The sequence below is a fragment of the Globicephala melas genome, chromosome 2, assembly GCF_963455315.2.
Source record: "Globicephala melas chromosome 2, mGloMel1.2, whole genome shotgun sequence".
Lineage (NCBI taxonomy): Eukaryota > Metazoa > Chordata > Mammalia > Artiodactyla > Delphinidae > Globicephala > Globicephala melas.
The window spans coordinates 124,518,012-124,536,409 of NC_083315.2; the positions used below are offsets into that span (position 1 = coordinate 124,518,012).

Below are 18,398 nucleotides of genomic sequence, written 5' to 3' on the forward strand. Positions count from 1 at the left end.
TTTCACAGTGTGTGCCTGCAATTCAGCAAATTTAATATGCAAGAAATACTGCATGATCAGAAAAGTAATTCCTGGTGAGTAAAGGCAAGTGGGAGTTTAAAAAATGTATGTGAATTTCTGTATTAGAATTACACTACACAAAATTATTTCATTTCATCAATTGACAGTTTCTTACATTTATTTATAATGCTTTAAAGCATGTAGATATAGACGTCAATATATAGGGAGATACAGATGATGCTGGAAAAGTTTATGTTCAAATATAATTTCTCATAAAGGGAGGAAGAGCTACATGTAGCACTAATGAGTAAAAGTAAATGGGGAGTCAAAGACTACAATGCACTTCTGATGATGACTCAACATTAATAGTGCCTCTGCAAATGTTTTCTTTCTGACAAGAGACATCGCTTCTGATCATTACTGCTAAGGCAAAGCCAAAGTCTTGGAATGCAGTTTGAAAACTGACAGTGTACATCACTTGGAAAAACTTTAGGATGTGAATAAATTTGAAAATAGCTATTAACATTAATAATTTTACCTTTATTTTATTACTGGTTCAGCAAATAATTAAACTATCCTTTATTTTTATTTTTTCCCTCTTACCTGCAAAGAGCAGAACTATCCTTAACCAGTACAGAAGAGATTTGAAGAGAGGTAACATAATAAACCAGGTGAGTAGCCTAAGCTTTTTCTCTGGAGAAACTATATAAATATTAACACTGAGTTTAACTTCACAAGACTCTGCCAGTCCAACTTGCTGGATAAATGTCAGTTGGTTGTTAAAGCTTCTCATCTGAAATAATAACATGAGATTTTGACTGTTGGCAAAAACAAAAAGAACTAGATCTCATTGTGAATTGCAATTAGAAAATGTTTTCAATAGTTACTTCAGGAGCCATCATCATGTCTATAATTGCTCCGGAATTTGGCTTAGAATGTCAGATATGTATCTATGTGAGCATGTAATGGCTACTAAGGAGGATGATATTTTCTGGATTATTATTATTCATAGAAATATATAAAGGCAGCATGATGTAATGAGAGCATTATAATCTCTTTTCCAATCCATATTTAATGTTAAGGATCTGTGTGATTTAAGATAATTTGTCTCAAAACATACTTTCAAATCTTTAAATGAGGATATAAGAAGATCTCCAGAATTCTTTTCGCCTATACCTAAGAAAATGTAAAGACAGTATTATAATGTCTCTGTACTTTTCCCTCACAAAACATTTGGAATGTACTGTGAAAGAAGTAAAGCATTTAAAAGGATAGTTAAATATTTTCCTTGGTGTAGGATATAAAATAAAAGTGACATTCTAAGACTAACACCATATTAATTTTACTTTTTTGGAAATTTTTTCCCTAATCCTTCTGAATCCAGCTAAATATATTTTCCTCACAAGTACCAATCATGCTAAATTAATTCTAGAAAAAGAGCCCCAAAAGAAATTTCAGTAGGAGAAAACTTCTATTTGCCTGAAAAATACTACACAATAATTTGATTTTCAGCTAAGCAAACTAATTGGACGCACTGAGACAAAGAACTTTGCAAGTGGTTGTTTTTTTAAAGTGTTTATGGATCAAACTAATTTGAAGGCATACAACTCCAAACAAAACATAAAATGTGTCAATGTAACAGAGTCTCAAAATCACTTATATTTCATTTAAAATTCTGAGAGGTAAGAGATAACCTTTCCACTTGAATTAAAGACATCCTAGAATGCCACAAATCTACATTTGAATAACCTTAAAACTTCTCACAACTTAATCTGTACAGTAATATATTCCATACTTTTCTTTGCCATGCTTTTCTGGTAGGCATCATATACCAAAGCAAGATTTTTGAAAAGCTTGATAGTTTATAAATGACTTTTTTGTTTGTTTGTTGTTTTTTTTTTTTTTGCGGTACGCGGGCCTCTCACTGTTGTGGCCTCTCCCGTTGCGGAGCACAGGCTCCGGACGCGCAGGCTCAGCGGCCATGGCTCACGGGCCCACCCGCTCCACGGCATGTGGGATCCTCCCGGACCGGGGCACGAACCCGTGTCCCCTGCATCGGCAGGCGGACTCTCAACCACTGCGCCACCAGGGAAGCCCTATAAATGACTTTTGAAGAAAAATATACTTTGTCTGAAAAAAGTTGAAAACAATAAGAAACTTGAAAACAAAATTAAATTTAAAAAATGGGGTAGGATGGTGCAGTTGCATTTCCTTGAACAATCAAGATTTATGAAATGAAAGTCCTTAGCCAATGGACCTAGAACTATCTCAGAGAAATAAGGACCTAGAGATCCAATATAAAAATATGGTTTTATTTATCTTCATTTCCCATTGGTAATTTAAATAGTTTAGAAATTCATTGATTCAAAATCTTCATTTTTGGATTGGCTTCCAGCCAGGATAGAGTAACAGAAACCAGATTTATCTTCCCAACTGAAACAACCAAATAACCGGACAAAGTATATGAAAGAATGGTATTCAGGACACTAGCCATCAGGTAATGAAGAACAGTGAACCCCTGAGTGATAGAAATCAAACAAGGTTTATCTTATGACTGCCCTATACAGAATTTATAGACTATGGTGAAAGCAGAACAAAGGTAGAGCCTGGTAGAAAATCTGGGTTGAGGAGATAGAGCTGAGAGTCCAAGGAATCCAAGGCAGCTAGAGTATGCAGGGTAGAATACAGGCCAAGAAAGAATTGCAGAGAAAGAGACATCTGCAGAGGGTACCCCTCAAGTATTCAGCAAAGTCCTGATCAGGCCTTGAATGTGAGGAAACTGCCTAAGACCCGGGAAAGACCCAGGGGGATGCATTTAATGTAACAGTACCCAGCTAACACAGAACTTGGGAAACCTCGTAATTCATGAGGCATTGGGTAGAGTACTCAGAAGACTTTTGCCTCAGTATTGAGAAATAATCAGCCTGATATCAAACACTGTTCTAGTCTCATGTAACAAATCTTAAAAGCAGGAACAAAAATTATCAAGCTGTTCCCAAGTAACTAAACTACATCACAAATAAGCTCAAGAATAAAGAATCACAAAAATATCCAGCAACTATGAAGGTAAAATTTACAATGTCTGACACCCAGTCAGACTACCAGACATGTAAAGGAGCAGGAAAATAATGACTTGTAAAGATGAGAAAACATCAGTTAATCAAAACCAACCAAGAACTGGCACAGATGATATTGTTAGCAGACAATGACATTAGACAGTTATTATAATTGGATTTAATAGGTTCAAAACATTAACTTAAGACATGTATTTTTAAAAAAGACTCAAATTGAACTTACAGAGATGGAAAGTATAATGGCTGAGATGAAAAATACACTGAGTAGGACTGAAAGCACATTAGACATTGCAAAGGAAATGATTAGTGAATGTGAAGACAGTAGGTTATTCTATAAATTGTGAATAGTGAAATAATTTTAGATAAGATGGTGGTTTTCCCAATTTCCTTACTACCTTATGCAAATTTCTTAAGAGTGGGCACTCTCTGTAATGACCAGTCTACTGGACTTGACCTCCTTTCCAATTTGAGAATCACAGTCTTTAAATTCTGCGAGCACCAAACTTTCCTGGATCTCCTTCCTTATAACTCTAAAAAACACTACTTAGGATCAAGCTCCTCTTCCACAGTTCATGTTAATGATTGGTTAGTGTTCTGTGTGGTTCCACTGTCTTTAATCACTGTTCACATGTGTACACTTTCCCTTGGAAATATCAACCACTCCCAGAGTTTTAGGCAGCACATACAGCCTAATGACCTACAAAAATGTTTGTCCCCAAAGCTTCAGAAAAACATATGCAATAACCTTCTGCAATAACCTTCTGCACACCTTTTTTTTTTTTTTTTTTTTTTTGCGGTTCGCGGGCCTCTCACCACTGTGGCCTCTCCCGCTGTGGAGCACAGGCCCCGGACGCGCAGGCCCAGCGGCCATGGCTCGCACGCGGGATCCTCCCAGACCGGGGCACAAACCCGCATCCCCTGCACCGGCAGGCGGACCCCCAACCACTGCGCCACCAGGGAGGCCCTACCTTCTGCACATCTTTAAGAGGATATTCCACAGGCATTTTATATTAACATGTCCAAAACAGAAGTAACCATAATCATCCCTGAAGCTTGTCTCTTTTCCTCGTTTTGTTATTTAAGGTAATGGATAAAGTAACAGACATTACTCAAGACACCCCAGTTAGAAGCTTCTTGGTCATTCATGGCTACTTCCCAAATTCCCAACATAAAGATGTTCTGCTAGTTTTTATACCTAAGTATATCTTGAAACCATCCTCTTTTCTTCATACCACTTCCCTAGTTTGTCCTTTCAATATCCTTTATGTGGATTTTACGACAGTGTTCTAATTGGTTTGCTGGCCCGATTTTATCTCCTTGAATCATCTTCCATACAACAACCTAAGTGATGCACCATGTCATCCCCTGAGTAAAATCTTTCCATAACTCCCCAGTGTCTATGCTCTTGAGGTTCCTTAACCTCATGTCACATCAGTCTTTGATTTATTTTTGTGTACCAAATTCCAGATAAATGTCTCTCTGTTTCTCTGACAAATCCTGTGATGTATGACCTCCATGTCTTGGTTTACTCTGAACTCTGCTGCAATATTAATATTAGATCTTTTTCTACTTTGCAATCCCTCTCTTCAGGTTTCACCCCATATAACAGGCTTCTCTTGACTCTCCTCCATACTCTTCTCGTTGATTAGGTGTGCTCATAGAAACTTGTGCATATTTCTATTACTGCAATTATTACAGTATGTGATGTATGTGTTTAGATGTGTATTTCCACCAATCTGAGGTAAACAATCACTATGAAATCTTCATGGCTAGCAATGTGCCTGGCACACAGTAGTAGCTCAATAAGTATTTATTGTACTGTTGTCTGTGACAATAAATGATTGTCTTGAAGGTACTCAATAAATATTTACTAAATTGATGTCTATGGCAATAAAGGATTATCCTGAAGGAAACATTAATATAACTAGTCCCTTAAATACTTACTTTACATGTATTTGATTTAATAGTTTTGTGTTGGTAAGGCAGTGACATAGGAAGCAAAAACGTCTAGAAGAACATCATTTTTTTAGAAAGAAAGGTTCTTTGATGCCTATAGAGGTATGTACATTTTAACATTAAGGTTACTTTTATCAGTAATGCTTTGGAGTTCTGTCGTCCCAGTTTAATTTGGTTTAATGATATGTTGCTTTACGTTCAACTTTTTTATTCTCTCTTCTTATTCTTTTTTATTCTCTATTCAACTTATTTTTGTTCATTTTTTACTCAACTATTTTATTCTTCATAGAAACAAAATAATTACTAGGATCTATGAATTGAGTTGCTTTTATGTGTTTGTAGATAATCAGCTAGGATTTACTCCATTATTCTTTACCACAGTGAAAAACTGAGTGCATTTTTATCATTCTGGTTAGTTTTAGAAGTGTAATTTCTAAATCAGTCATTAGAATTTTATAGATTAAGTTACAAGAAGACAGCATTCCACCAATTGAAAATTGGCATAATTGAAGCTCTCTGAATTTCTATACCCTTACTAAATGCCATGAAATGCAATTAAGAAATCCCCAGTAGAAAAACATACTCAGCCTGAGTATATAAAGTACATATATAAAGTTGCTAAAATCACTAAAACTACATTATTTTCTCCACTAAAATAGTTTATGAAAAATTTTTTCTAGCCATGATGACCATTGCTATAATCATTAAAATTTTTATTATATATTTGCAGCTAATTCTCTTAATCCTATCTAAGCCTGTCTTCTTTTCTATATAAAAACAAATAAGAGTAACTTGTTTAAAGTTCTCTAACTTTGATAATCAAAGTAATAAATTACTAAAATGACATTACCTCAAAGAGATTTTGCTAACGTATACAAAATTCCATCAAGTAAAATTCAAACAGATTATTTGAGAATTGATCATCCAGCTTCCTTTATTATAAGAATGTATGTTGTTTGTCTTCAAGGAAAAAAATACACACATATGATTTTATAGAAACAAATTACGTTTTCTCCAGGCAAATCACTTGAATTCGGATAGACAATTATTCAAACATATTACTTGATAGATGTTAATTAATAAGAGAAAAGGACATTTTCTCTTTATAAAACAACTTTTAGAACTAAAGGGAAACTTAATCATGTTATTTTTGTGATGCTCATGTCAGAATTTTTGCATACTCATTCTAATTTTGCTCAAGATCTGCCTTTAACATTATGCTCAAGTGCAAATATATATCCGCAGACATGATTGTTCTTTTCTTACCTGAAATGAAGTAATTGGATATATATTAACATGTGCCTCATTCCACCGTTGTCCTTTATTCCCACTTGAAGACCACAGTGGATTCTCTATCGTTGTCTGCCCTTTCAAACGTAGATAAACATTTAAAACACCTAAAAATAACAATGAAATTTTATTTTGTATATTTGCTTTGGCTTCATGTTTGTTTCTTCTTGACTGAACACTTGTAAATTATTAAAAATGAAATTTCACAGAACACTCCAGTGTCTCTTCTCTTCCCCTCTCATTTCCAACCTTGTTCTTAGGACGCTTGGCCTATGTGGCAGGTCTCCAGAAATGATCACATCTTAATCCCTAGAACTTGTGAATGTTATCTTATATGGCAAAAGAGACTTAACAGATGTGATTAAATTAAGAATTTTGAGATGGGAAGATTATTCCAAATAACCTGAGTGGGTGCTAAATATTATGGTTATCTCTGGTATATTCCAAGGAGTGGGATTGCTGGGTCATATGGTAGTTCTATTTTTAGATTCTTAAGGAACCTCCATACTGATTTCCATAGTGGCTATATCAAGTTACATTCCCACCAACAGTGCATGAGGGTTCCCTCGGAAGACTGAGGCAAAAGTCTTCTGAGTACTCAACCCTCAGAATGGGAGAAAGTATTTGCAAACGAAGCAACTGACAAAGGATTAATCTCCAAAATTTACAAGCAGCTCATGCAGCTCAATATCAAAAAAACAAACAGCCCAATCCAAAAATGGGCAGAAGATCTCCCATTCTGAGGGTTGTCTTTTCATCTCATTTATGGTTTCCTTTGCTGTGCAAAAGCTTTGAAGTTTCATTAGGTCCCATTTGTTTATTTTTGTTTTTATTTCCATTTCTCTAGGAGGTGAGTCAAAAAGGATCTTGCTTTGATTTATGTCATAGAGCATTCTGCCTATGTTTTCCTCTAAGAGTTTTATAGTGTTTGGCCTTACATTTAGGTCTTTAATCCATTTTGAGTTTATTTTTGTGTATGGTATTAGGGACTGTTCTAATTTCATTCTTTTACATGTAGCTGTCCAGTTTTCCCAGCACCACTTATCGAAGAGGCTGTCTTTTTGTATATTCTTGCCTCCTTTATTAAAAATAAGGTGACCATATGTGTGTGGGTTTATCTCTGGGCTTTCTATCCTGTACCATTGATTTATATTTCTGTTTTTGTGCCAATGTCATACTATCTTGATTACTGTAGCTTTGTAGTGTAGTATAAGGTCAGGGAGCCTGATTCCTCAAGCTTTATTTTTCTTTCTCAAGACTGCTTTGGCTATTTGGGGTCTTTTGTGTTTCCATACAAATTGTAAAATTTTTTGTTCTAGTTCTGTGAAAAATGCCAGTGGTAGTTTGATAGGGATTGCATTGAATCTATAGATTGCTTTGGGTAGTAGAGTCATTTTCACAATATTGATTCTTCCAATCCAAGAACATGGTATATTTCTCCATTTGTTTGTGTCGTCTTTGATTTCTTTCATCAGTATCTTATAGTTTTCTGTGTACAGGTCTTTTATCTCCTCTAGGTAGGTTTATTCCTAGATATTTTATTCGTTTTGTTGCAATGGTAAATGGGACTGTTTCCTTAATTTCTCCTTCTGATCTTTCATTGTTAGTATAGGAATGAAAGAGATTTTTGTGCATTAATTTCATATCCTGCAACCTTACCAAGTTCACTGATTAGCTTTAGTAGTTTTCTGGTAGCATCTTTGGGATTCTCTATGTATAGTATCATGTCATCTGCAAACAGTGACAGTTTTACTTCTTCTTTTCCAATTTGGATTCCTTTTATTTCTTTTTCTTCTCTAATTGCCATGCCTAAGACTTCCAAAACTATACTGAATAATAGTGGCGAGAGGTGACACCCTTGTCTTCTTCCTGATCTTAGAGGAAATGCTTTCTGTTTTTCACCATTGAGAATGTTTGCTGTGCATTTGTCATTTATGTTTTTGTTTATGCGAATATTGCATATAAATACTGAAAAGCAGAAAAGACAATATCAAAATCATCATTAAATTGATCAATCAGAGGTAGCCTCCTTAGTATTTTGCTGTATGTTGCTTCAGTTTTTTTTTAAATGTATATCTACATATGTAATATTGTATGGTGTAAAGTAGTTTATTCTTCAGAGTTTTAGAGCAATTTTGTCTAATTCTTTATACATAAGACCACGTGTATTCATATTATACACAAATGTATAAATATGAATATCCAATTTTTAAACAACAAAAAAATCTGCATTCTTCACATAATAGCTGTCACTTTCTAGCTGGATGACCTTGTCTTGATCTCTTAATCTCTCTGCCTCAATTTCCTCATCAGGTAAGTGATGATGATAATAGTAACTAGCATAAGTTTTTTGGGGAAAATTAAAATGAGTTAATGTATGTAAACCATAAATTATGTCTCAAACATTATCTTCACTATATTTTATTATCTATCAAGATTCAAATAATATTTCTCTATTTCTCTCTCAGTGCAATAGATTACATTAGTACATTTCATGATGTGGAACTACGACTATATTACAGGAATAATTTTACTTGGTATAGGACTATTATTTTCTTATTATGGTTGATTTAATTTGCTAGTATTATATTTAGAAATAATGCATATATATTGTATTTAGAAATAATGCATGTATATATAACTTTATCCAGCTTTGTTTTCTTATCTTTCCACTTTGCAAGATCACTTTTTGCTTCAGAATCTATTATCATCTATCTCTTTCCCCTTCAGTGTAAGACATAAAATCAGTACCTCCTTGGTACTGATTTATTTTCCATAGTGTAGATTCTGTTCTGTTTCTAATGTCATCTTTATCCAGCTGTATTGTTTATGATGTTACATTCTTCTCTGATCTCATCAAGCTCCCCTTTATTTTAGTCTTTTATCCAGTTCCTTCTTTTCTTGGTCCACTGTTTTAACATTCTTATCTTTTTTTGTCTCATAAAGTTCATATTCCAATTTTATTGAAAATCTAAAGCATATACTGTACAAATTTGCCTTCCCCTCAACTGTCAGTAATTCTTCTTCAACAATATGTGCTTTTTTACTGTGTGCATGTTAGCCTCTTTTTATACTGTGGAATCTTTAATCGAGCCTGATTTTCTCTCTCTCTCTCTCTTTTCTTTTCTTTCTCTTTATTCATCTTAAATAGTACTTAGTAATCTTGTGGCATTTTCCCCAAAACTACTAATGGGGCTTCTGTTATATTCACAGGATGGGTGTGGATTTTGTTAGCTCCTCCTCTAAGATCTAAATCTGGAGGCCAGGTGAATGTGAGGTTTCACTACTAGATAAAGATTTAACAATCTGAGAATAGTGGAAAAGTATTTGTACCTTGAGCCTTTTAAGAGTTGAACTTTCTGGGGTTTTGCCTCTGTGCTCAGTGAGCCATTGTGGCAGGGAGTAGCTTTCTGAATCCATCTTTCTATTTTCTATTTTGGACACTCAGAGGGGCTCAGTTTTTCTTGCTTGCTGGTGTTGGTCTCTTGTACTTCAGAAAGGAAATTTTGTGCCAGAAGGAAAAGTCACCACAGCACATATTTCTGTGTGATGTCATTACATTATATTTTAAAACATTAATCCACAGTAGGGAGGGGTCCCAAGGAAATCAAGCTCAAATAAAAATAAATTGTGAAGGCAGGGGGGAAGATGGCGGAAGAGTAAGATGCGCAGATCACCTTCCTCCCCACAGATACATCAGAAATACATCTACACGAGGAACAACTCCTATAGAACACCCACTGAATGCTGGCAGAAGACCTCAGACCTCCCAAAAGGCAAGAAACTCCCCACGTACCTGGGTAGGGCAAAAGAAAAAAGAAAAAACAGACACAAAAGAATAGGGATGGGACCTGCACCAGTGGGAGAGAGCTGTGAAGGAGGAAAGGTTTCCACACACTAGAAGCCCCTTCACGGGCAGAGAGTGCGGGTGGCGGAGGGGGAAGCTTCGGAGCTGCGGAGGAGAGCACAGCAACAGGGGTGCAGAGGGCAAAGCGGAGAGATTCCTGCACAGAGGATCGGTGCCGACCAGCACTCACCAGCCCGAGAGGCTTGTCTGCTCACCCGCTGGGGTAAGGGGGTGCTGGGAGCTGAGGCTCAGGCTTCTGTTGGATCGCAGGGAGAGGACTGGCAGCGTGAACACAGCCTGCAGGGGGTTAGTACACCACGGCTAGCCGGGAGGGAGTCCAGGAAAAGGTCTGGACCTGCCGAAGAGGCAAGAGACTTTTTCTTCCCTCTTTGTTTCCTGGTGTGCGAGGAGAGGGGATTAAGAGCGCTGCTTAAAGGAGCTCCAGAGACGGGCGCGAGGTGCTGCTAAAAGCGCAGACCCCAGAGCAGGGCATGAGACGCTAAGGCTGCTGCTGCCGCCACCAAGAATCCTGTGTGCGAGCACAGGTCACTATCCACATCGCCCCTCCCGGGAGCCCGTGCAGCCCGCCACTGCCAGGGTCCCGGGATACAGGGACAACTTCCCAGGGAGAACGCAAGGCGCGCTTCAGGTTGGTGCAACGCCCTGCTGGCTTCTGCCGCCGCAGGCTCGCCCCGCACTCCATGCCCCTCCCTCCCCCCAGCCTGAGTGAGCCAGAGTCCCTGAAGCAGCTGCTCCTTTAACCCCGTCCTGTCTGAGCGAAGAACAGATGCCCTCCGGCCACCTACACGCAGAGGCGGGGCCAAATCCAAAGCTGAACCCCAGGAGCTGTGCGAACAAAGAAGAGAAAGGGAAATCTCTCCCAGCACCCTCAGGAGCAGCGGATTAAATCTCCACAATCAACTTGATGTACCCTTCATAGGTGGAATACCTGAATAGACAACGAATCATCCCAAATTGAGGAGGTGGACTTTGAGAGCAAGATTTATTATTTTTTCCCCTTTTCCTCTTTTTGTAAGTGTGTATGTGTATGCTTCTGTGTGAGAATTTCTCTGTATAGCTTTGCTTTCACCATTTGTCCTCAGGTTCCGTCTGTCCATTTTTTTTTCTTAATAATTACTTTTTATTTTAATAACTTTATTTTATTTTATCTTACTTTATTTTATCTTCTTCCTTCCTTCCTCCCTTCCTTCCTTCCTTCCTTCCTTCCTTCCTCTTTTTTTTCCCTTTTATTCTGAGCCCTGTGTATGAAAGGCTCTTGGTGCTACAGCCAGGAGTCAGTGCTGTGCCTCTGACGTGGGAGAGCCAACTTCAGGACACTGGTCAACAAGAGACCTCCCAGCTCCACATAATAACAAATGGCGAAAATCTCCTAGAGATCTCCATCTGAACACCAACACCCAGCTTCACTCAACGACCTGCAAGCTACAGTGCTGGACACCCTATGGCAAACAACTAGCAAGACAGGAACAAAACCACACCCATTAGCAGAGAGGCTGCCTAAAATCATTATAAGGCCACAGACACCCCAAAACACACCACCAGACGTTGACCTGCCCACCAGAAAGACAAGATCCAACCTCATCCACCAGAACACAGGCACTAGTCCCCTCCACCAGGAAGCCTACACAAGCCGCTGAACCAACTTTAGCCACTGGGAACAGACACCCAAAACAACGGGAACTATGAACCTGCAGCCTGCAAAAAGGAGACCCCAAACACAGTAAGATAAGCAAAATGAGAAGACAGAAAAACACACAGCAGATGAAGGAGCAGAATAAAAACCCACCAGACCTAACAAATGAAGAGGAAATAGGCAGTCTACCTGAAAAAGAATTCAGAAAATGATAGTAAAGATGATCCAAAATCGTGGAAATAGAATAGAGAAAATGCAAGAAACATTTAACAAGGACCTAGAAGAACTAAAGAGGAAACAAGCAATGATGAACAACACAATAAATGAACTTAAAAATATTCTAGAAGGGATCAATAGCAGAATAACTGAGGCAGAAGAACAGATAAGTGACCTGGAAGATAAAATAGTGGAAATAACTACTGCAGAGCAGAATAAAGAAAAAAGAATGAAAAGAACTGAGGACAGTCTCAGAGACCTCTGGGACAACATTAAACATACCAACATTCGAATTATAGGGGTCCCAGAAGAAGAAGAGAAACAGAAAGGCACTGAGAAAATACTTGAAGAGATTATAGTTGAAAATTTCCCTAATATGGGAAAGGAAACACTTAAGCTAGTCCAGGAAGCACAGAGAGTCCCATACAGGATAAATCCAAGGAGAAATATGCCAAGACACATATTAATCAAACTATCAAAAATTAAATACAAAGAAAACATATTAAAAGCAGCAAGGGGAAAACAACAAATAACACACAAGGGAATCCCCATAAGGTTAACAGCTGATCTTTCAGCAGAAACTCTGCAAGCCAGAAGGGAGTGGCAGCACATATTTAAAGTGATGAAGGAGAAAAACCTACAACCAAGATTAGTCTACCCAGCGAGGATCTCATTAAGATTTGATGAAGAAATTAAAACCTTTACAGACATGCAAAAGCTGAGGGAGTTCAGCACCACCAAATAAGCTTTACAACAAATGCTAAAGGAACTTCTCTAGGCAAGAAACACAAGAGAAGGAAAAGACCTACAATAACAAACCCAAAACAATTAAGAAAATGGGAATAGGAACATACATATCGATAATTACCTTAAATGTAAATGGACTAAATGCTCCCACCAAAAGACACAGATTGGCTGAATGTATACAAAAACAAGACCCATATATATGCTGTTTACAAGAGACCCACTTCAGACCTAGGGACACATACAAACTGAAAGTGAGGGGATGGAAAAAGATATTCCATGCAAATGGAAATCAAAAGAAAGCTGGCATAGCAATTCTCATATCAGATAAAATAGACTTTAAAATAAACACTGTTAGAAGAGACAAAGAAGGACACTACATAATGATCAAGGGATAGATCCAAGAAGAAGATATAACAATTGTAAATATTTATGCACCCAACATAGGAGCACCTCAATACATAAGGCAAATACTAACAGCCATAAAAGGGGAAATCAACAGTAACACATTCATAGTAGGGGACTTTAACACCCCACTTTCACCAATGGACAGATCATCCAAAATGAAAGTATATAAGGAAACACAAGTTTTAAATGACACATTAAACAAGATGGATTTAATTGATATTTATAGGACATTCCATCCAAAAACAACAGAATACACATATTTCTCAAGTGCTCATGGAACATTCTCCAGGGTAGATCATATCTTGGGTCACAAATCAAGCCTTGGTAAATTTAAGAAAATTGAAATTGTATCAAGTATCATTTCCGACAACAACGCTATGAGACTAGATATCAATTACAGGAAAAGAGCTGTAAAAATACAAACACATGGAGGCTAAACAATACACTACTTAATAACGAAGTGATCACTGAAGAAATCAAAGAGGAAATCAAAAAATACCTAGAAACAAATGACAATGAAAAAACGACAACCCAAAACCTATGGGATACAGCAAAAGCATTCCTAAGAGGGAAGTTTATAGCAATACAATCCTACCTTAAGAAACAGGAAACATCTCGAATAAACAACCTAATCATGCACCTAAAGCAATTAGAGAAAGAAGAATAAAACCCCCCCAAAGTTAGCAGAAGGAAAGAAATCATAAAGATCAGATCAGAAATAAACGAAAAAGAAATGAAGGAAACGATAGCAAAGATCAATAAAACTAAAAGCTGGTTCTTTGAGAAGATAAACAAAATTGATAAACTATTAGCCAGACTCATCAAGAAAAAAAGGGAGAAGACTCAAATCAATAGAATGAGAAATGAAAAAGGAGAAGTAACAACTGACACTGCAGAAATACAAAAGATCATGAGATATTACTACAAGCAACTCTATGCCAATAAAATAGACAACCTGGAAGAAATGGACAAATCCTTAGAAATGCACAACCTGCCAAGACTGAGTCAGGAAGAAATAGAAAATATGAACAGACGAATCACAAGCACTGAAATTGAAACTGTGATTAAAAATCTTCCAACAAACAAAAGCCCAGGACCAGATGGCTTCACAGGCAAATACTATCAAACATTTAGAGAAGAGTTAACACCAATACCTCTAAAACTCTTCCAAAATATAGCAGAGGGAGGAACACTCCCAAACTCATTCTATGAGGCCACCAACACCCTGATACCAAAACCAGACAAAGATACTACAAAAAAAGAAAATTACAGGCCAATATCACTGATGAACATAGATGCAAAAATCCTCAACAAAATACTAGCAAACAAAATCCAACAGCACATTAAAAGCGCCATACACCATGATCAAATGGGGTTTATTCCAGGAATGCAAGGATTCTTCAATATACGCAAATCAATCAACGTGATACACCATATTAACAAATTGAAGGAGAAAAACCATATGATCATCTCAATAGATGCAGAGAAAGCTTACAACAAAATTCACCACCCATTTATGATAAAAACCCTGCAAAAAGTAGGCATAGAGGGAACTTTCCTCAATGTAATAAAGGCCATATATGACAAACACACAGCAACATCATCCTCAATGGTGAAAAACTGAAAGCATTTCCACTAAGATCAGGAACAAGATAAGGTTGCCCACTATCCTCACTGTTATTCAACATAGTTTTGGAAGTTTTAGGCACAGCAATCAGAGAAGAAAAGGAAATAAAAGGAATCGAAATTGGAAAAGAAGAAGTAAAGCTGTCACTGTTTGCAGATGACATGATACTATACATAGAGAATCCTAAAGATGCTACCAGAAAACTACTAGAGCTAATCAATGAATTTGGTAAAGTTGCAGGATACAAAATTAATGCACAGAAATCTCTGGCATTCCTATATACTAATGATGAAAAATCTGAAAGTGAAATCAAGAAAACACTCCCATTTACCACTGCAACAAAAAGAATAAAATATCTAGGCATAAACCTACCTAAGGAGACAAAAGACCTGTATGCAGAAAATTATAAGACACTGATGAAAGAAATTAAAGATGATACAAATAGATGGAGAGATATACCATGTTCTTGGATTGGAAGAATCAACATTGTGAAAATGACTCTACTACCCAAAGCAATCTACAGATTCAATGCAATCCCTATCAAACTACCACCGGCATTTTTCACAGAACTAGAACAAAATATTTCACAATTTGTATGGAAACACAAAAGACCCCAAATAGCCAATGAAATCTTGAGAACAAAAAACGGAGCTGTAGGATCAGGCTCCCTGACTTCAGACTATACTATAAAGCTATAATAATCAAGATAGTATGGTACTGGCACAAAAACAGAAAGACAGATCAATAGAACAGGATAGAAAGCCCAGAGGTAAACCCATGCACATATGGTCACCTTATCTTTGATAAAGGAGGCAGGAATGTACAGTAGAGAAAGGACAGCCTCTTCAATAAGTGGTGCTGGGAAAACTGGACAGGTACATGTAAAAGTATGAGATTAGATCACTCCCTAACATCATACACAAAAAAAAGCTCAAAATGGATTAAAGACCTAAATGTAAGGCCAGAAAGTATCAAACTCTTAGAGGAAAACATAGGCAGAGCACTCTATGACATAAATCACAGCAAGATCCTTTTTGACCCACCTCCTAGAGAAATGGAAATAAAAACAAAAATAAACAAATGGGACCTAATGAAACTTCAAAGCTCTTGCACAGCAAAGGAAACCATAAACAAGACTAAAAGACAACCCTCTGAATGGGAGAAAATATTTTCTAAAGAAGCAACTGACAAAGGATTAATCTCCAAAATTTATAAGCAGCTCATGCAGCTCAATAACAAAAAACCAAACAACCCAATCCAAAAATGGGAAGAAGACCTAAATAGACATTTTTCCAAATAAGATATACAGACTGCCAACAAACACATGAAAGAATGCTCAACATCATTAATCATTAGAGAAATGCAAATCAAAACTACAATGAGATATCACCTCACACCAGTCAGAATGGCCATCATCAGAAAATCTAGAAACAATAAATGCTGGAGAGGGTGTGGAGAAAAGGGAACACTTTTGCACTGCTGGTGGGAATGTGAATTGGTACAGCCATTATGGAGAACAGTATGGAGGTTCCTTAAGAAACTAAAAATAGAACTACCATATGACTCAGCAATCCCACTACTGGGCATATACCCTGAGCAAACCATAATTCACAAAGAGTGATGTACCAAAATATTCATTGGAGCTCTATTTACAATAGCCAGGAGATGGAAGCAACCTAAGTGTCCATCATCGGCTGAATGGATAAAGAAGATGTGGCACATATATACAATGGAGTATTACTCAGCCATAAAAAGAAATGAAATTGAGTTATTTGTAGCGAGGTGGATGGACCTAGAGTCTCATACAGAGTGAAGTAAGTCAGAAAGAGAAAGACAAATACCATATGCTAACCCATATATATGGAATCTAAGAAAAAAAAAAAGTCATGAACCTAGGGGTAAGACGGGAATAAAGACAGAGATCTACTAGAAAATGGACTTGAGGATATGGGGAGGGGGAAGGGTAAGTGCTAAAGTGAGAGAGTGGCATGGACATATATACACTACAAAACGTAAAATAGATAGCTAGTGGGAAGCAGCCGCATAGTACAGGGAGATCAGCTCGGTGCTTTGTGACCACCTAGAGGGGTGGGACAGGGAGGGTCGGAGGGAGGGAGACGCAAGAGGGAAGAGATATGGGAACATATGTATATGTATAACTGATTCACTTTGTTATAAAGCAGAAACTAACACAGCATTGTAAAGCAATTATACTCCAATAAAGATGTAAAAAATATAAATAAATAATTAAATTGCATTAAACATTAAATAAAGTGATAGTACTTTTTTGAACCTGTTGTCATTGGATGAACAAAGCATTATGTAGCATATACCTTTCAGAAATTATTTGAAGAAATAGCCTGTGTGCGAATTAATTAGGAAAGGACTGCTTGCCTATTCCATGGCCTACCTCTACTATAGCTTCTAGCTGTATCAATGGTAACTGATTGAATTGAGCTGTAATAATTTCTACTGATTTCTATTTAAACTGTATTGCTTTTTCAGAAAGGAAAGTAACAGTTATCTTTTAATTTTTATTTTACTTTATTTTTTGTATTTCTTAAATATATCCCCTTAACTTCTTAACCTAGTAGAAGTCCTTCAATAGCTTGCATGTAAAAAAATGAAGCCTGCTCCCTCTAAGCTACCAATGCAGTTCAAGTTGTTCCATACATTAAAAAATTATCAATGGATACTTAAGTAAATGTGAGGTGCTAATGTAAACAGATGGCAGTGAATGAATTACCATTTTATATGGAAGTCTTATTTCTCTTGGGTAGCATGGCCTGTTATTTTGATTAAAGTGACAGGAATCAATCCTGTCATCAAATCAGTACATGGAAATTTCTTTTAAATGTTAATAAAATGATTATACACTTTTTAGACTTATTCATTTTAATTAGGCTAACAAAGCAGTGTTTACTATATGTCTTTCAGAATTTACTTAAAGTAATAAATGCATACTTTTGAAATAAAACACATATTAATATATATGACTTACCATTACTATATCAATAATGATAGATTACTGTATCTATATTGAATGTATTTTATCTCAGAGAATATGCTTTGCTGTGATCATGTTTACTTTTTCTTAAATAACATTTTCTTTTTACATATATAATTTCAAAGTTGAATTATTACTATTTATATTTATTGAATGTGTACTCTGTGAAAAATATTTTTCTTAGGTCTAAAGAGGCCAGGTCTAAATTATCCCAGATTTTGAATTGGTTTTTGAATAGATTATATAGCTAGATTTTACTTAAAAAGGCAAGTATTACTTTTTTTATAACAAAAAGACACTAGAAATATAACTGAAATAAGATCTTTCAAATATATTATAATTTAAGTGTCTTATTCTTATGTACATAATATTAATTATATTCCATTTTCCAAATCAATGAATACAAATTATTGATTCACTGGTCTATTTTAGAGCTGATGACAAAAATGCTATTAATAGACAACTGATTTTGGAACATTTTTTAAAGCATGTTTACAGCTTTTAAGGTATAAAAGAGAATTCAGTACCAAAATTTACTTAAACTTATGTCCAGGTCGTCTTGGTCAACAAAATTA

At 36.4% G+C, this 18,398-nt stretch overlaps 1 protein-coding gene across 2 annotated transcripts in view; it reads right to left on the bottom strand.

Annotated features, from left to right (window-relative positions):
* The window catches only part of MDGA2 (MAM domain containing glycosylphosphatidylinositol anchor 2), an 826,249-nt gene that overhangs the window by 7,928 nt on the left and 799,923 nt on the right, over positions 1–18,398 (bottom strand). For both annotated transcript variants that reach the window (XM_030854879.2, XM_060294784.1), the window contains one exon: positions 6,297–6,427. In XM_030854879.2, the coding sequence (XP_030710739.1) occupies positions 6,297–6,427 (131 nt within the window). The remainder of the gene's footprint in view (positions 1–6,296; positions 6,428–18,398) is intronic.